General features: G+C 42.3%; 1 protein-coding gene across 13 annotated transcripts in view; it reads left to right on the plus strand.

Annotated features, from left to right (window-relative positions):
* Positions 1 to 765: 765 nt before the first annotated feature.
* The window catches only part of LOC139396991 (formin-like protein 2), a 90,641-nt gene continuing 70,850 nt past the window's right edge, over positions 766 to 20,556 (plus strand). For all 13 annotated transcript variants that reach the window (XM_071143946.1, XM_071143942.1, XM_071143944.1 and 10 more), the window contains exon 1: positions 766 to 1,275. In XM_071143946.1, coding sequence (XP_071000047.1) covers positions 1,162 to 1,275 — 114 coding nt within the window. In that variant the 5' untranslated portion in view covers positions 766 to 1,161. The remainder of the gene's footprint in view (positions 1,276 to 20,556) is intronic.

Consider the following 20,556-nt stretch of genomic DNA (forward strand, 5'->3'; position numbering starts at 1 on the left):
ACCAAACAGAGAAGGAGAATGTCAGAACGTGTAAGTCGCCAACAACACGATTTGGAGCATTTAATGGTATGAGGTCAGCCTCTCTCTTCATTGTGTCCCTGATGCGATGTGTGTAGCCAGCTGACCCCTAATATGACATGACTGACGCTCTGTTGTATCAGGCTGTGTTGTTCAATATTGCCACTGTGCATCTGGAGAACCTCTGCTCTCCATGGAAACTCTCCCCAAGCTGATGTCATCCTCTCAAAAGCAATGGGACTCCACCCTGTTAGCAACACATTATCTGATATCTTCTACTCAGTAGTAGGCCTAATAGATTGTTTTGCCTTTTTTCTCTCAACCTTCAGTATAGTGAATATTCTATCCTATGCCTATCTATAATGGCTGTAAATGAAGATTTCCCAACTATCCTAATTCTTCGGGGCTATGAGGCTTAAATACTGGACTTGGATTAGTGTAATTGTAATTAGTGTTTTAGATGAGGTAAATTGGTTGTAATAAGGTTGTTATAAACAGGTTATACACCGGTTATACACCATGAACGGGTCTGCATCTACCAGCATGCAACGCTACACAACATCGTCTCCTTAACTACGCTTTTGGCAAAGCCAAGTAGAAGGCTTGTCTCTGAAAGGGCTCATTGTGTAGAGATGTGATTGTGTGTGTGTGTGCGGTGTAATCGGTGACGTATGAGTAGACTAGACTCTTTACTGTACTCGTTGGGTCAGCACTGCAGAGATTAGTTTGCTACACAGACAGGGATTCCTGAACCCGAATCATGCACATCGTCATTACAACTAAATGGGAGTGGAGCAGAAATTGTGCAAGATATGGATAGATTCCGTTGGTCCTATAAATATTGCGCGGTCGTTGCTTCGATTCAAGTTTCCACATAGTCAGTCCCCCATTCCATTATAATGCTTCTCGAGGACTCGGCTCTTTGGAACCATCGTGGTGTGCTGATTTCCTCACGTGTGTTTTCTGTTAAAAGTGGCGAGGCTGGGATAAACACAGGAACCTTTGCAAACAAGAGGCATTAGCGCGGGTACATTTGTTTCGTTTTTTTTTTGTTGACTTGCTGTGATTTCTGAAGTCGAGGAGGAAGGTGTAACGTTAGGTAGTTGTGATCCAGCAACAAAAAAAAAATAAACAAGCTGAAACATGGGGAACGCAGGGAGTATGGACCAGCAAACTGATTTCAGGGGACATGACATGCCTCTGAAGCTGCCTATGCCGGAGCCAGGCGAATTGGAGGAGAGATTCGCAATCGTTTTGGTATGTTCACAAATTCAAAGTGCTTTCTTATCGAACCCTGATAAGTTTCCCATTTGTCTTTGCGCCATTCCTACTTTGCGCTGGCACCGCAGCGGTGTTGGTCCGACGGTTACCTAGCTACTCCGCTCAGTCGTCCTCTCAACTCAAACCATGTTCCACCGTTTGTGTTTAGCTACAGTAGTAAGCTAAATTGGAATATCACGATGAGATAGACGTTGCAACAATTGATCTCATATATTTTTCATTTTTCTTTGGTTTACTTGACACGTTTTTTTCTTCTTTCATTGATCGCATCAAATCATCAATGTGAGAGGGTAGAAAACCACGTGAACAAAATCTGTCACGCAAATTCATCCGAAAAGCACACAATCCAAGTATCTATCTAGTAGTCTGTGAAGTCAATTACCTTTGTTTTAGCGGTGAAGTTATATATGGAGGAAACTGAACTCTACTCAGCAAGTTGACTGACTGGTTGATTTGATATGTAAACCTCAGCAATTTAAAGTAGGACAGCTGTTTGTTTGCCCCATCGGCCCTATCTTGCAAATTCGAATGCCTTTCTGAGTGGGACATTCAGTGTTCAGTGAGAATGCTTGTTTATCAGCCTGTATATGCCAAGGCTAGGTTTACTTGTACCTACGCTGCTTCTGTAAATGTGATGTGTTAGCCAACTGTGTACTCTAAAGAACCAATTGAACAGCTAGCTGTCTTGACAAAATTAGTAACCTAGCTAGTTGATTTAGGCTAATCCTGCTAATTTAATCTTATCTTCAATTTTCTGTACTTTAAGCTAATACATGCATTGCTTACTATACTACACATTTGCAATGTTTCAGCATCCTAAAACATGGCATTATGTACCAAGCATAACACACACAACAGCCTGTCCAGAGATTCTGGGGGGTTAGATCAGTGAAGGGCTCAGGGGTGTAAAGCCTGGTTTTGTGAGGTCGTGTAGATGTGGGTCAGACATGGTTGTAGTCAGACCTAATACTCTGCTACAAGGTGGCTAGGTGAGTCTGTTGTGGGACCTGGTCGCCTGCAACACAATTAGCCCAACACAGACCTACTAAGAAGGTTATGCAGTGCCATGTGACTTCAGAGCTCCTGCAACCTTACCTGTCAGAAGGAACGGTTTGATTTAAGAGGGAAAAACTGTAACTAAACCTGTTTTACTCTGTGTTTTTGTGTTTTCCAATGTACTATGCCTTGGGCTATGGCCTGTTACTCTGTTTGCTGACTGGTGCTGGCCCAAGCCATTTAGACTGTTATTAGGCAACCTAATGGAGCAATTGTTTTTTACGTGGGAGTCACTAATACATGTCACAGTGTTCTTGTTGGGGTGTAATTGCTGCATGTTTCGGCGGAGAGGGAGGCAGGGAGCAGACCTCTGGCCAGAGGGGTGCCCTTACAAAAAAAAGATAACAGTTCTGAAACTGCAGTAAAAGTGCAGTAACTGCAGTCGACTGTGTTATTTTGGACTCAGTAATTGCAGCCTACTGCAGTTCTACTGCATTCTAACTACAGTTATACTACAGTGTACTGCAGTTATACAGCACTCTGACGGCAATCTTTTTTCGTAAGGTGTGCGTCCCAAATGGCGCCCTATTCCCTATATAATGCACTACTTTTGACCAGAACTCTATGGGCCCTGGTCAAAAGTAGTGCACTATGGAATAGAGTGCCATTTGAGACACAGCCAGGGTTGACGTCACACTGCCTAGGCCTACCAGGGGATTGAAGGCTTCTTCCTAATCCCGTCTGCTTTTAGGATAACCTGGCTGCTTTTCATGATCCGTGAACAACACCAAGGAATGCCCGGCTTGAACGCCTGCCTGCCTGGCCTCCTTTTCAACTAACAAGCCTAAAAAAAAAGTAGGCTAGAGGAACCAAATGTAACCACTTTACGGCGCTATAGGAAGGATACTGTATCATTGAGTTCACTGAAACTGTTAGTTGTCGGTAAGCTTTTCCCGACACGCTCATAACCTGTATTTATTTCCCCCTGTAAAGGTCATTGATGGACTAATGAGTCATACTCTAAACGTATCCTATTAGTTAATGCTACTGGTTGAATCCCTTAAGCACAGGCTAAAATAACACAGTGGGTCTGGTTGCACCAGGAGTGATCAGTCGCTCACTGAAGAGGGATGGATGTGAGAATGAAAGAGTACCAACTAGACTGGATCCTTGGGCGAGTTTAGTGTTTTAATCACCAGCACAGCGTTATTTACTGCTACTTAAACCCGCTGATTGTCAGTAATGCCCGCTGGCCGGCGGCGCCACGAATTGCCCTAGTGAGCGTGTGACTCAGATGAGTGTGTCACTTCAGCATGCAAGGCTAATGATTTAAAAACTGTATTGGGCCCCTCAATGATTGATCCAATACCACCATGCATCCTTCACTGATTGATAAGCATGGGTTAAACTGCAACAAGCAGTCAGCAGGAGGAGCAGTCAGCAGGAGGATGACGGTTTCACGGATTGGATGCTATCACTTCCCATTTTTCTTCTTCACCAACGCTCAAAAACATTTTAATCAGTGTAAGTAGGACTTTTGTAAAACAGGCTACTTCTTTGATAAAACAGATATTTTCTACAGCTGCACCATCGAGAGCATCCTGACTAGAGGTCGACCGATTATGATTTTTCCACGCCGATGCCAATACCGATTTATTGGAGGACAAAAAAAAGCCGCTACCGATTAAATGGCCAATTTTTATTTGTAATAATGACAATTACAACAATACTGAATGAACACTTATTTTAACTTAATATAATAGATCAATCAAATCAATTTAGCCTCAAATAAATAATGAAACATGTTCAATTTGGTTTAAATAATGCAAAAACAAAGTGTTGGAGAAGAAAGTAAAAGTGCAATATGTGCCACGTAAGAAAGCTAACATTTAAGTTCCTTACTCAGAACATGAGAACATATGAAAGCTGGTGTTTCCTTTTAACATGAGTCTTCAATATACCCAGGTAAGAAGTTTTAGGTTGTAGTTATTATAGGAATTATAGGACTATTTCTCTCTATACCACTTGTATTTCATATACCTTTGACTATTGGATGTTCTTGTGGACACTTGTATTGCCAGTGTAACAGTATAGCTTCCGTCCCTCTCCTCGCTCCTCCCTGGGCTCGAACCAGGAACACAACGACAACAGCCACCCTCGAAGCAGCGTTACCCATGCAGAGCAAGAGCGAGTAACGTTTGAAGCGCTATTAGCGTGCACCCCGCTAACTAGCTAGCCATTTCACATCACATCGTTACACCAGCCTAATCTCGGGAGTTGATAAACTTGAAGTCATAAACAGCAGAGCTGCTGGCAAAACGCACGAAAGTGCTGTTTGAATGAATGCTTATGAGCCTGCTGGTGCCTACTATCACTCAGTCAGACTGCTCTATCAAATCATAGACTTAATTATAACATAATAACACACCGAAATGCAAGCCTTAGGTCATTAATATGGTCGAATCTGGAAACTATCATCTCGAAAACAAGACGTTTATTCTTTCAGTGAAATATGGAATCGTTCCGTATTTTATCTAACGGGTGGCATCCATCAGTCTAAATATTCCTGTTACATTGCACAACTTTCAATGTTATATCATTATTACGTAAAATTCTGGCAAATTAGTTCGCAATGAGCCAGGCGGCCCAAACTGTTGCATATACCCTGACTCTGCGTGCAATGAACGCGAGAGAAGTGACACAATTTCACCTGGTTAATATTGCCTGCTAACCTGGATTTCTTTTAGCTAAATATGCAGGTTTAAAAATATATACTTCTGTGTATTGATTTTAAGAAAGGCATTGGTGTTTATGGTTAGGTACACGTTGGAGCAACGACAGTCCTTTTTCGCGAATGCGCACTGCATCGATTATATGCAACGCAGGACATGCTAGATAAACTAGTAATATCATCAATCATGTGTAGTTATAACTAGTGATTATGATTGATTAAGTGTAATGCTAGCTAGCAACTTACCTTGGCTTCTTACTGCATTCGCGTAACAGGCGGGCTCCTTGTGAGGCAGGTGGTTAGAGCGTCGGACTAGTTAACCGTAAGGTTGTAAGATTGAATCCCTGAGCTGACAAGGTAAAAATCTGTCGTTCTGCCCCTGAACAAGGCAGTTAAGCCACCGTTCCTAGGCCGTCATTGAAAATAAGTATGTGTTTTTAACTGACTTGCCTAGTTAAATAAAGATTAAATAAAGGTGTAAAAAAAAAATCGGCGTCCAAAATTACCGACTTCCGATTGTTATGAAAACTTGAAATCGGCCCTAATTAATCGGCCATTCCGATTAATCGGTCGACCTCTAATCCTGACTGGTTGCATCACTGCCTGGTACGGCAATTGCTCGGCCTCCAACCGCAAGGCGCTACAGAGGTAGTGTGTACGGCCCAGTACATCACTGGGGCTAAGCTGCCTGCTATCCAGGACCTCTACACCAGGCGGTGTCAAAGGAAGGCCCTAAAAAACAGCAATGCTATATTGCAGTGGCTTATATATTTACATTTACTTTTGAGTAATTTAGCAGACATTCTTGTCCAGAGCAACTAGGGTTAAGTGGCTTGCTCAAGGGCACATCGACAGATTTTTCACCTAGTCGGCTCAGGTATTCAAACCAGCAACCTTTTGGTTACTGGCCCAATGCTCTTAACCGTTAGGCTACATGCCGTCCTATACAAGGTCTTTTAAATAGCCATGGTAACAGAATGACTCAGATTTTACACTTTTAAATATATTTCAAACAAAAACCAATGATTGCAAAGTTCAATAAACCATACAACTCTATGCACAAGGACGACTTTTAACAATTTCCACTGAAGATTTTACAAAAACACATTAACTTTATGAACAGTGCAGATGTAAGGTTTGGTAACAGAATGACGGTTTGTGCCGTCATTCTGTTACCAAACTTTACATCCGCACTGTTCTTAAAGTAAATGTTGTTTTTGTAAAATATTCAGTGGAAATTGTTAAACGTCGTCCTTGTGCAGAGTCGTATGGTTTGTTTAACTTTGCAATCATTGATTTTTGTTTGACATAAGCTACATTTTAAAGTAAAAAAATCTTGAGTCAGCATCATTCTTTTGCTTTGGAATTGCCCCTTAAGCTTAGTTCAGATACATAAGAAGAGACACGACACAACGGTTTTTAAGGAGTTTGTATGATCTGAACGGCCTAGTTTTAGAACGTCTCATTTCGTCGGCTGGAGTTTCCAAGACTCAACATGTCAAATCTTTAGTCTCAAGCGAGACAGATTTATTTAGCCAAACAAAGAACAGTGCACTAATGCTCTGTGTTCAGCCAGGTAGGTAGCTAGCCAAACAGAGAGCTAGCTAGCTATTTTGCTGCACATAGCTAACCTAGTTTCCTGACATTCATCTGACAAGTCACAAAGTGTACCCTGTTTCTGGTGCATGTATTCCATGACACTCAAGTTTGCTAAAGCACCTTGCTACAACAAGTGGCAACTTTGTTTCAAAGTTTCATCTGTTGTTTTAAAAGACACCGTTACCATGGAAATGGGCTCAACAGCACCTCTCACCTTCTTGATCAGAATGCCCCGTCTTTAGTCAACCAGTTGTACAACACAACACACTAGCTCATTTTATCTCGTCTCATTTCATGTCGGCTGTTGTACCTGAACTGGGCTTTACAGTTCATTTTCCAAATGTATTTAAAAAATTGTTTTTTAACATGTTTAGTTCCCTCTTAATCTGAACATTAGCTACCCAGAGGGTAGCTGGGTAGCTGCTATGGCCTGACTAACTCCTACATTGAGAAACCAGGTGGAGTAAACAGGGTTGGGAGGGATTTGACTACATGAAAGCATTTGACTTCTCCATGCTCAGCTGACAACTGTGTTTTTTTTAGGCTATGTGTTGCACTCATTACAGCTTTATTCTGTTTAGGGTCACAATTTTTATTTTTTATTTTATTTATCCGTTTTTTTACCAGGTAAGTTGACTGAGAACACGTTCTCATTTGCAGCAATGACCTGGGGAATAGTTACAGGGGAGAGGAGGGGGATGAATGAGCCAATTGTAAACTGGGGATTATTAGGTGACCGTGATGGTTTGAGGGTCAGATTGGGAATTTAGCCAGGACACCAGGGTTAACACCCCTACTCTTACGATAAGTGCCATGGGATCTTTAATGAACTCAGAGAGTCGGGACACCCGTTTAACGTCCCATCCGAAAGACGGCACCCTAAACAGGGCAGTGTCCCCAATCACTGCCCCTGGGCATTGGGATATTTTTTTTAGGCCAGAGGAAAGAGTGCCTCCTACTGGCCCTCCAACATCACTTCCAGCAGCATCTGGTCTCCCATCCAGGGACTGACCAGGACCAACCCTGCTTAGCTTCAGAAGCAAGCCAGCAGTGGTATGCAGGGTGGTATGCTGCTGGCTAGTAGCTGTGTAGTAACACTGTAATTACTCTACTAACATGTTGTTACATTGGCTAATAAATAGCCCAATTTGAGTGGATTTGTATACACCCAGTCTGCAATTTATTAGGTACGCCCATCTAGTACCCGGTCGGACCCCCTATTGCCTCCAGAACAGCCTGAATTATTTGGGGCAAGTTGTGGCATTCAAACGTTGCTCAATTGGTATCAAGGAACCAGACGTGTGCCAGGATAACATTCCCCACACCATTACACCACCGCCACCAGCCTGTACTGGCAGGATGTGGTCATGGAGTCATACTGCTTACGCCAAATCCTGACTCTGCCATCAGCCCACAGGACTGCCACTGACTGGATGTTATTTGTAGTGTTGTGGTTAGAGTGTTGGGCCAGTAACCGAAAGGTTGCAAGAACTAATCACCGAGCTGACAAGGTAAAAATCTGTCGTTCTGCCCCCGAACAAGGCAGTTAACTGTTCCTAGGCCGTCATTGAAAATAAGAATTTGTTCTTAACTGACTTGCCTAGTTAAATAAAGGTAAAATGTTGCTCAAAATCAAACAGTAACTGAATGCCTCGAATGCCTGTCTGCTTTATATAGCAGGCCACGTGACTCACTGTCTGTAGGAGCGAACCATTTTCATGAATGAGTGGTGTACTTAATAAACTGGCCACTGAGTGTATTTGTACTTGTACTGTAATCATAAGAATAGAGTCAACATTGAGAACAGATTTAGTGCACTACAGGTAGGCTTTTCCTGGAAAATTCCAGGCTTGCTGCTGGCTGATTCCACTAAGCCTAACTGTTTCCCCTGACAAAGCACATTGCCTTCCATTGATACAGCTGCTGCAGGGGACTTGAAGCGACGGCTGAGATTTCAACTAGACATAATTGTCATGCAAGGCCTCCGTCAAGATAAGGCAAAGTATTTCACATACGACCTTGACCAGGGAGAGAAACAAGTATAATGTAAATGTCCATTATAAGCTTAGGCTACAGACTTGTAATCTTCCATGTAGATTTGATTAAATAGTCGGAATTTCATTTCCAATAACATGTTTTTGCTCGAAAGGCTGTTTTTACTTGTAAGCCTAATCCTTTCTCTCTTAATACTTTCTGGCTGTAAAAATGTATATTTTGTGTGAATAGGCCACATGTCTGATTAGTGATGGGGAGAATAAATAAATACAGTATCGGGATATTCTTTTTTGTGGTAGCCTACATCGTTAATATTATTATCAGATCTTCAACCAAAACCTAACATTAGATAAAGGAAACCTGAGTGAACAAATAACACAACAATTCTATATTTATTTCATGAACAATGTAATGCAACACCCATTGCCTCTGCGTGAAAAAGTAATTGCTCCCTTACACTCAATAATTCGTCGTGCCACCTTTAGCTGCAATGCTTCCTGTAGTTGTTGATCAGTCTCTCATGTTGCTGCGAAGGAATTTTGGCCCGCTCTTTCATACATAACTGCTTTAACTCAGCAACATTTGTAGGGTTTCAAGCATGAACTGCTCATTTTAAGTCCTGCCACAACATCTTAATTGGGATTAGGGCTGGACTTTGACTAGGCCATTCCAAAACTTCCAAAACATTTTTTGTTGTTGTTGCCGTTTTCATGTAGACTTGTTGTGTGTTTTCCATCATTCTCTTGCGGCGTGACCCAGCTGCGATTCAGCTCACAGACGGATGACCTGACATTCTCCTGTAGAATTCTCTGATACAGAGCAGAATTCATGGTTCCTTCTATTAAGGCAAGTCATCCAGGTCCTGAGGCAGCAAAGTATCCCCAAACCATCACACTACCACCACAATATGTACAATAGTAACCTTAGGGTAATGAGTGAATTAAGGAGTAAATAACAATGGAACAATCTGTACATTTAAAAAACATATTTTTTTGCGTTGTGTACTTTTAGCTTGTTCCGCCATTTTTTAAAATATAACTAGTTAAACACTTTAAAAAGAAAAGTGGGCCACATGAGCAAAACTGAATGGATACCGTTTACAGTGGTTAAATACTATACATTAAATGTACAATAATAGTGAGTGGACAGTTGCCTAGAGATTCATTAGCCGATTGCGGTTTTCAGAGTAAAAAAAGAAACTTGGAATCCAGCTTCATTAAGTTTGCAGATGACACAACAGTGGGAGGCCTGATCACCGACAACGATGAGACAGCCTATAGGGAGGAGATCAGAACCCTGGCCGTGTGATGGCCAGGTATGGCACCTGCTCGGCCTCTGACCACAAGGCACTTCAGAGGGTAGTGCGTACGGCCCAGTACATTACTGGGGAAAAGCTTCCTGCCATCCAGGCCCTATATACCAGGTGGTGTCAGAGGAAGGCCCTAAAAATTGTCAAAGACTCCAGCCACCCTAGTTATAGATTGTTGTCTCTGCTACCGCACGGCAAGAGGTACCGGAGCGCCAAGTCTAGGTCCAAGAGGCTTCTCAACAGCTTCTACCCCCAAGCCATAAGACTGCTGAACATCTAATCAAATGGCTATCCAGACTATTTGCATTACCCCCCTTTCACACCGCTGCTACTCTCTGTTGTTATCATCTATGCATAGTCACTTTAATAACTCTACCTACATGTACATATTACCTCAATTACCTTGACTAATCGGTGCCCCCGCCCATTGACTCTGTACCGGTGCCCCCTGTATATAGTCTTGCTATTGTTATTTTACTGCTGCTCATTAATTAGTATTTCTTATCCTTATTCGTTTAAGAAATATATATATTATAACTGCATTGTTGGTTAGGGGTAAGCATTTCACTGTAAGGTCTACTACGGCTGTTGTATTCGGCATATGTGACTAATACAATTTGATTTGATCATCTAGAATTCAATGAACAAGTTAATTTGTGGAATTTATTTTCTTCTCAATGCATTTGAGCCAATCGTTTGTGTTGTGACAAGGTAGGGGTGGTATACAGAAGATAGCCCTACTTGATAAAAGACCAAGTCCATATTATAGCAAGAACAGCTCAAATAACCAAAGAGAAACGACAGTCCATCATTACTTTAATGCGTGAAGGTCAGTCAATCCGTCCAATTTCAAGAATTTTGAAAGTTTCTTCAAGCGCAGTCACAAGAACCATCAAGCACTATGATAAAACTGACTCTCATGAGGACTGCCTGTCACGGTCGTCATAAAGGGGAGACCAAGGCGCAGCGTGGTAAGCGAACATAACTCTTTATTTAAAGAGAGAACACTGAACAGAACAAAACAACAAACTGTGATGCAATATGGCTAGTGCAGAACAGGCAACTAAACATATAATAACAACCCACAAGGAATAACAACCCACCAAGGAATATGGCTACCTAAATATGGTTCCCAATCAGAGACAACAATAAACAGCTGCCTCTGATTGAGAACCAATCTAGGCAACCATAGACATATAAACACCTAGACTAGAAAAACCCCTAGACATACAAAAAACCCTAGACAATACAAAAACTAAACAAACCACCCTTGTCACACCCTGACCTAACCAAATAATAAAGAAAACAAAGATAACTAAGGTCAGGGCGTGACACCGCCACAAGAAAGCAAGCACCCAGAGTTACCTCTGCTGCAGAGGACAAGTTCATTAGAGTTAACTACACCTCAGCTTGCAACCCAAATAAATGCTTCACAGAGTTCAAGTAACAGAGACATCTCAACATCAACGGTTCAGAGGAGACTGCGTGAATCCGGTCTCCATGGTCGAATTGCTGCAATGAAACCACTACTAAAGGATACCAATAATAAGAAGAGACTTGCTTAGGCCAAGAAACACGAGCAATAGATTTTAGACCGGTGGAAATCTGTCCTTTGGTCTGATGAGTCCAAATTTGAGATTTTGAGGTTCGGAGTAGGTGAACAAATGATCTCTGCATGTGTGGTTTCCACCATGAAGCATGGAGAAGGTGTGATGGTGTGGGGGTGCTTTGCTGGTGACACTGTCAGTGATTTATTTAGAATTCAAGGCACTCTAAACCAGCATGGCTACCATAGCATTCTGCAGCTATATGCCATGCCATCTGGTTTGGGGTTAGAAGGACTATCCTTTTTTTCCCAGCAGGACAATGACCCAAAACACACCTCCAAGAAGGAGAGTGATGGAGTGCTGCATCAGATGACCTGGCCTCCACAATCACCCAACCTCAACCTTATTGAGATGGTTTGGGATGAGTTGGACCACAGAGTGAAGGGAAAGCAGCCAACAAGTGCTCAGCATATGTGGGAACTCCTTCAAGACTGTTGGAAAAGCATTCCAGGTGAAGCTGGTTGAGAGAATGCCAAGAGTGTGCAAAGCTGTCATCAAGGGCAAGGCAGAGGGTGGTTACTTTTAAGAATCTCAAAAAAGTTTGCCATCACTGGCTAGCCCCATATGTGTTATTTCATACCTTTGATGTCTTCCCTATTATTTCACAATGTAGAAAATATCAAAAATAAAGAAAAACACTTGATTGAGTTGGTGTTTCCAAACTTTTTACTGGTATTGTATGTGTGCCTATTTGTCACTTCATGAACAGTGTAGCCAAATTATACTTTGTCTATCTAATGTAACCTTCAGCACAGTCTGCTTTGTCCCTTGCTGTAGTTGCTTGCATTGCCATAGTTTCTTGTATTTTCTAGTGAGCTCTGTCATACTGAATGTCCCTCCATTGATCACTGGCTAGCCCCTCTGTTTTTGTAAGCATGACGAAGACGGCTCATTACACTGTAAGGTACAGTTTTCATACAAAATGTGTACTTTTTATGGGAACATGCTTGGCATTTAGTAGTCTCTTTCACTCAGGAGCATGTCTGTACGCTCTTACCTGGTTGCCATAGCTGTTTCGACATATGAAAGAATTAAAGAGATGGCTCGCACTAGACTAAAGGTTTGGAAATCATGTTTTTCCCTGTTTCCTAAACATAACAAGGTTGACATTTTCTCCTGAAGGGCAAGTGATGTACATTTGAATTTGTTTCTCAACTCTGATTTAACTGTGTTTCATTTCTCATCAAGCATGACTCCAACAATTAGCAAATCAGTTAAGGGAATCAAAACAAAATAGCTTTTGTGTCTTTAGAAAGTCCACTACTTGTGATGGTTATTATCTAAACCAGGGATGGGCAACTTTGATGGGCATGGGGGCCACCAAAAACAATGTAAACTCGTCAAGAGGGGCTGCAGTGGCTTGCACATCTGCATACCCACACATGCAGTCAAAGCCAGCCCTAGCCTTTTGGAGGCCCTAAGCTAAATGTTGTTGCCCCCCTCCCCCCACCCCCACTTCCACCCCACCGTGCAAGCAAAGCATTTTCATGCCCCCTTCTTGACAACGAAGAGAAAAAACGTAGAGTTAATTTCCTGCAATTTTACACATTATGCCCCGATTTAAAAAAAAGATCTGTTTAAGGCAAGTTCGCTGCTATTTTACACATTTCGCCATGGGGCGGACAGAAAAATGAGCAGTTTTACAGCTAATTTCCTGCAATTCTACACATTTTGACATAGGATGGAGACAAATGTTTGCCGTTTTTAACATGATATCTGATGGTCAATGGGACGCCCTCCGTCCAGTAATTTGACCATGATAACTACAAGTGTAGATAGCTGGCCGACATAATAAGAGAAAAACTGCTGATATACAACCGCATTTTCAAAATTGTACCTTGCGTATTCTACTATTCTAACTCGCAACAGTAAGTTGAGACCTCGATTGATTTCCCTTCTTTTTTTTTAAGAAAAAGGAAAAATTGATCCACGGCCCTAAAACAAGGCTAGCGGTTACCCGTCCCTGATCTAAACCATTGGGAAATCATCAATCTACCCGAGAGTATGTGAGTCACATGCAATGTGTACGCTTCACATGGGAACACAGGAAGGTGACACGACGCAGCAGAAATGTAGCCTTTTAGGCCTATGTTGCTTTCCCTCTGCTTCAAGTAACCACTGGCCTCTCAAGGAAATATCGTGTTCACCATGTTAAAACACGGACGCATCTTGATTTAGCCATTGCTGTATACCCTGGCTTGCCTGGGAGGCAGATAAGTTCGAGGCAGTTTTTGGGACTTGCTTAAATGCCATATGGGGCTAAGGGCTTAGCTTTTGTTATAGACTTCTCAATAGTCTGACCAGATTACATATAAGCCGCTTTGCTTATAGGCAGCCAAAGGGCCATGATCTGCGAATTGCTCCATTTTGGTAAACGTGGGCTACAGTTTGGAAAAGTAATTTTTTCTTCTCAATTCAAGCGTCCTTGGTCGAGCCAGCTAGGCGTGTTCTCAATTAGCCCTTTTTAAAGTATCCTACCTTTCTCTTTGGCCACTCAGTATATCTTTTGAGAAAGGAAATGCAAACAGAGGTAAAGAAGAAATAAATGAATAGCCAGCATTCTTTGCATTTTTCATGCTGACTCTGCATTAAAAGAGCAGAACAATGGGTATTCTCTATGCAGCAGAGGGCTAACAGTAGCTGGGGAACAAAGCTGCTCGTTATTCTGTAGGAGGACGGAGCCTGGCACTAACCCCCGGCCCGACAGGCAGCTAGGCTTGTGGCTGTTCCTTCCGGGTCCAGGGGCCAGCTCCGTCCACAGCGTTGAGGCTGGGGCTGCTTCCGTCCCATCACTGGGGGTGCTGGGTCGTTCAGGGGATTGATTGAGAGGCAACAGGCAACGTGGTGTCGGAAGTCCAGAATGCTGCCGAACTAAGGTCCCTAACTAGCCGTGGCAGCGAGGAACACTAAACTGTTACTGGTGAGAAGTAGTAGGGCTAGTGATCCAGCCAGAGGCACATTGGCCATTCAAACCCGTCACAAGTCTTAGGCTGCTGTGGTGTGTGATGTGCTTTTTAAAGCCTACACTGCATGCAGCCAGCAGAGCTTGAAAGCCTTGCTCCCTCCGCTGGCACAGAATAATCTGGTTGTGTGGGAACCAGCCTTTTGGATCTGTGCAAGAAGCGTTGGGTCGAAACCGTTGGGGACTGCAATCGTTGTTGTTGTTGTGCTCAATTCAATTTGGGCATTTGCGCCTTGGCGGGGGTTTTGGATAATGTCTAATTTTATACCATGCTTTTGCGTGGGCTGTAGAGATGTTAGAGAGTTAGGCTACTGTATAGGTAGGCATAAATGACTTGGGCCAAGTTAGCAAATCTTGTAGCCTAAGCTATAGCCTAGTAATTTGAATTAGTTTAAATAGATGTAAATTCAATCACTCACATTCTTTCAAACCTAACTTCTAGACCTAACCAGTCCTGCTGAGTTGTTTTTGTAACAGCTTCTACCCACAAGCCATAAGACTGCTGAACAATGAATCAAATGGCCACCCGGACTATTTACATTGAACCCCCCCTTTATTTTTACACTGCTGCTACTTGCTGTTTATTATCGATCCATAGTCACTTTACAAATTACCTCAACAACGTGTACCCCCGCACATTTTTTTGTGTTACTTTTTGATATAAACTCAACAAAAAAGAAACATCCTCTCAATGTCAACTACGTTTATTTTCAGCAAACTTAACATGTGTACATTTTTGTAGGAACATAACAAGATTCAACAACTGAGACATAAACTGAACAAGTTCCACAGACATGTGACTAATAGAAATGTAATAATGTGTCCCTGAACAAAGGGGGGGGGTCAAAATCAAAAGTAACCGTCAGTATCTGGTGTGGCCACCAGCTGCATTAAGTACTGCAGTGCATCTCCTCCTCATGGACTGCACCAGATTTGCCAGTTCTTGCTGTGAGATGTTACACCACTCTTCCACCAAGGCACCTGCAAGTTCCCAGACATTTCTGGGGGGAATGGCCCTAGCCCTCACCCGCCGATCCAACAGGTCCCAGACGTGCTTAATGGGATTGAGATCCGGGCTCTTCACTAGCCATGGCAGAACCCTGACAGAATTCCTGTCTTGCAGGAAATCACACACAGAACAAGCAGTAGGCTGGTGGCATTGTCATGCTGGAGGGTCATGTCAGGATGAGACTGCAGGAGAAGGGTACCACATGAGGGAGGAGGATGTCATCCCTGTGTCGCACAGCATTGAGATTGCCTGCAATGACAACAAGCTCAGTCCGATGATGCTGTGACACACCGCCCCAGACCATGACGGACCCACCACCTCCAAATCGATCCCGCCTCAGAGTACAGGCCTCGGTATAACGCTCATTCCTTTGATGATAAACGCGAATCTGACAATCACCCCTGGTGAGACAAAACCGTGACTCATCAGCGAAGAGCACTTTTTGCCAGTGCTGTCTGGTCCAGCGACGGCCCATAGGCGACGTTGTTGCTGGTGATGTCTGGTGAGGACCTGCCTTACAACAGGCCTACAAGCCCTCAGTCCAAGCTCTCTCAGCCTATTGCGGACAGTCTGAGCACTGATGGTGGGATTGTGCGTTCCTGGTGTAACTCGGACAGTTGTTGTTGCCATCCTGTACCTGTCCCGCAGGTGTGATGATCGGATGTACCGATCCTGTACAGGTGTTGTTACACGTGGTCTGCCACTGCGAGGACGATCAGCTGTCCGTCCTGTCTCCCTGTTGCGCTGTCTTAGGCGTCTCACAGTACGGACATTGCAATGTATTGCCCTGGACACATCTGTAGTCCTCATGCCTCCTTGCAGCATGGCTAAGGCACGTTCACGCAGATGAGCGGGACCCTGGGCATCTTTCTTTTGGTGTTTTTCCAGAGTCAGTAGAAAGGCCTTTTTAGTGTCCTAAGTTTTCATAACTGTGACCTTAATTGCCTACCATCTGTAAGCTATTAGTGTCTTAACGACTAGAGATTGACCGATTATGGCCGATTAATTAGGGCCGATTTCAAGTTTTCATAACAATCGGTAATTGCCATTTTTGGACACCCATTATGGCCGATTATATTGCAATCCAAGAGGAGACTACGTGGCAGGCTGACCACCTGTTATGCGAGTGCAGGCAGCAAGGAGCAATGGTAAGTTGCTAGCTAGCATTAAACGTATCTTATAAAAAACAATCAATCTTAACATAATCACTAGTTAACTACACATGGGTGATGATATTACTAGTTTAACTAGCTTGTCCTGCATTGCATATAATCAATGCGGTGCCTGAAACTGTGTCACTTCTCTTGCGTTCAGTGTAAGCAGAGTCAGACCATTTCTTCCTAACAAGGAATGTAATTTTTTTTGCCAGAATTTTACATAATTATGACATAACATTGAAGGTTGTGCAATGTAACAGCAATATTTAGACTTAGGATTGCCACCCGTTTGATAAAATATTAAACGGTTCGGTATTTCACTGAAAGAATAAACGTTTTGTTTTCGAAATTATAGTTTACGGATTTGACCATATTAATGACCTAAGGCTCGTATTTCTGTGTGTTTATTATATTATAATGAAGTCTATGATTTGATATTTGATAGAGCAGTCTGACTGAGCGGTGGTAGGTAGCAGCAGGCTCGTAAGCATTCATTCCAACCGTACTTTCCTCTGTTTGCCAGCAGCTTTTCACAATGCTTGAAGCACAGCTCTGTTTATGACTTCAAGCCTATCGACTCCCGAGTTTAGGCTGGCAATAATATAGCGCCTATAAGAACATCCAATAATCAAAGGTCTATGAAATACAAATGGTATAGAGAGAAATAGTCCTATAATAACTACAACCTAAAACTTCTTAGCTGGGAATATTGAAGACTCATGTTAAAAGGAAACACACCAGCTCTCATATGTTCTCATGTTCTGAGCAAGGAACTTAAACGTTAGCTTTTTTACATGGCACATATTGCACTTTTACTTTCTTCTCCAACACTGTGTTTTTGCATTATTTAAACCAAATTGAACATGTTTCATTATTTATTTGAGACTAAATAGATGTTATTTATGTATAATTAGGCGGTAGGCAATTAAAGGTCACCGTTATGAAAACTTAGGACACTAAAAAGACCTTTCTACTGACTCTGAAAATAAAAGTGTTCATTGTTCATTCGGTATTGTTGTAATTGTGATTATTACAAATATATATAAACAAAAATCAGCCGATTTAATCGGTATCTGTTTTTTTTTGTTCCTCCAATAATCGGTATCGCCGTTGAAAAATCATAATCGGTCGACCTCTATTAACGACCGTTCCACAGGTGCATGTTCATTCATTGTTTATGGTTCATTGAACATGCATGGGAAACAGTGTTTAAACCCTTTACAATGAAGATCTGAGAAGTTATTTGGATTTTTACGAATGATCTTTGAAATACAGGGTCCTGAAAAAGGGACGTTTCTTTTTTTGCTGAGTTTATGTATCTATATATATATAGATATATATATTTCACGTTAGTTTATTTAGTCAATTCTTTCTTAACTGTATTGCTGGTTATGGGCTTGCAAGTAACCATTTCACGGTAAGGTCTACTACACCTGTTGTATTCGGCGCATGTGACAAATATAATGTGATTACATTTTTTTATTTGATTTAATGATTGAGTCTAGAACAGCAGTCTTTTGTGTTGGTTCTTTCTTAGCTGTTGATCTACCCTAGCGTAATGAGCAGGTGTAGGGTGAGGCAAGTTAGACATGGTCCAGCTTGGCTCCTTTATGTTGAGCACAGCCAGTTACAGCCAGTCTTCAGTGTGGCCCAGTCCAGCCCTACTGGCACAACAACAGGCCCCACAACAATAGGAGAGGAGGCTGTTACTCTGCCTCTGAAGTAAACTGCCTCATGGAGTGGTTCTGTACACAGTCCAAGGTGACAGCTGTTTGAAACGGCACCATATGAGACACTGTTTAGACTGTCTTATGTAAAAGTGTTGGTGTTTTCTGTTTTGTCATTTTGAGTTGTTTTATGTTCTAGCTGAACTTTATCTTAAGTTCAACCGTGTGATTAAAGCCAACCATGCTTCAAGCTCTCTTAAAACAGGAGAAAACATTTTACACTGAGGTCATTCAGATAAATTAGAATCTGTGTCCTGGCACCAGAGGCTATGTTGTCTAGTGTTGCCATTTTGATTCCAAGGATTTACATGCTATCAAAGTTTTTGTTTACTTCTGACAGTATACAAAATGGTGACTGGCTCTATCAAATAATTGCAGACCATTTAAGCAAATATTTCCTTCATTTTCCATACCTCTGCTTCGAGCAAAATTACAGTGCAACATTTTTTGAAAAAGTCTGGTTACAGGAGGCTAAATGACAGTAAATTAAGTATATGTCCTTTTTACCCTACAGCCAGACTATATCTAGCTTACTTCTTTGCTAATGTAGGCCTAGTCTACTTCATTATGAGCGCAAGGCCATTCCCACTGAGCACGCCACGTCATTTCAGTGTGGAAATTTGGGTAATATTTGGTTGAGATGTTAATCAATGAGTTTTCAAACGTTATTCACCCGCTCAAAAAGACAGCCAGAAGTTTGTTGAATTCCCAATGTGTTATCAGTATGTGTTATCAGTATGCTTTCAACCATCTAAAAGCACAACCAAATTCCAATGGAAAAACAATGTCAAATTCTGGGTTTAGTTGTCATCTAAATGTGTTATATGTGAATACAATGCGAGATATTTTGTATTTATACAACAATTGAGTGTGTTATCACTGTGCTTCATCTAATAGCACAACCAAATTACCTGCATTGCACTTGAGATGACATTAAAAGTACACTCTTAGAAAAAAAGGTGCTATCTAGAACCTAAAAGGGTTCTTTCTTTGGCTGTCCCCATAGGATAACCCTTTGAAGAACCCCTTTTGGTTCCAGGTAGAACCCGTTTGGGTTTCATGTCGAACTCTTTACACAGAGGGTTCTACATAGAACCCGGAAGAGTTTTACCTGGAACCAAAAAGGGTTATTTTATGGGGACAGCCGCAGAACCATTTTGGAACCCTTTTTTCTAAGAGTGTACATAGTGCAAGTGATCAAGGCTGTTCGAGATTCTGTGCAGATTGTTACAGCAATTGTGAAGATCTCCAGAGACCTGCGACCTTTGCCTGCTATCTTGAACATGCACGCTTCTATGGTTACATAAGAAGACATTTACAGTGAAAGTATTCAGACCCCGTGACTTTTACACACAATACCCCATAATGACAAAATGAAAACAGATTGTTAGAAATTTTAGCAAATGCATTAAAGATAAAAAAAAAACAAAAAAAAACTGAAATACCTTATTTACATAAGTATTCGAACCCTTTGCTATTATACTCGAAATTGAGCTCAGGTGCATCCTGTTTCCATTGATCATCCTTGAGATGTTTCTACAACTTGATTGGAGTCCACCTGTGGTAAATTCTATAGATTGGACATGATTTGGAAGGGCACACACCTGTCTATATAATGTCCCACAGATGAGTGCATGTCAAAAACCAAGCCATGAGGTCGAAGGAATTGTCCGTAGAGCTCCGAGACAGGATTGTGTCGAGGCACAGATCTGGGGAAGTGTACCAAAACATTTCTGCAGCATTGAAGGTCCCCAAGTCCACAGTGGCCTCCATCGTTCTTAAATAGAAGAAGTTTAGGACAACCAAGGCTCTTCCTTGAGGTGGCCTCCCGGCCAAACTGAGCAATCGGGGGAGAACCGATGGCCACTCTGACAGAGCTCTAGAGTTCCTCTGTGGAGATGGGAGAAATCTCCAGAAGGACAACCATCTCTACAGCACTCCACCAATCAGGCCTTTATGTTAGAGTGGCCAGACGGAAGCCACTCAGTAACCGTTACATGACAGGGCGCTTGGAGTTTGCCAAAAGGCACCTAAAGACTCTCAGACCACGAGAAACAAGATTCTCTGGTCTGATGAAACCAAGATTGAACTCTTTGGCCTGAATGCCAAGCATCATGTCTCGAGGATACCTGGCACCACCCCTACGGTGAAGCATGGTGGTGGCA

Source organism: Oncorhynchus clarkii, chromosome 3 (genome assembly GCF_045791955.1).
Source record: "Oncorhynchus clarkii lewisi isolate Uvic-CL-2024 chromosome 3, UVic_Ocla_1.0, whole genome shotgun sequence".
NCBI classification, from domain to species: domain Eukaryota; kingdom Metazoa; phylum Chordata; class Actinopteri; order Salmoniformes; family Salmonidae; genus Oncorhynchus; species Oncorhynchus clarkii.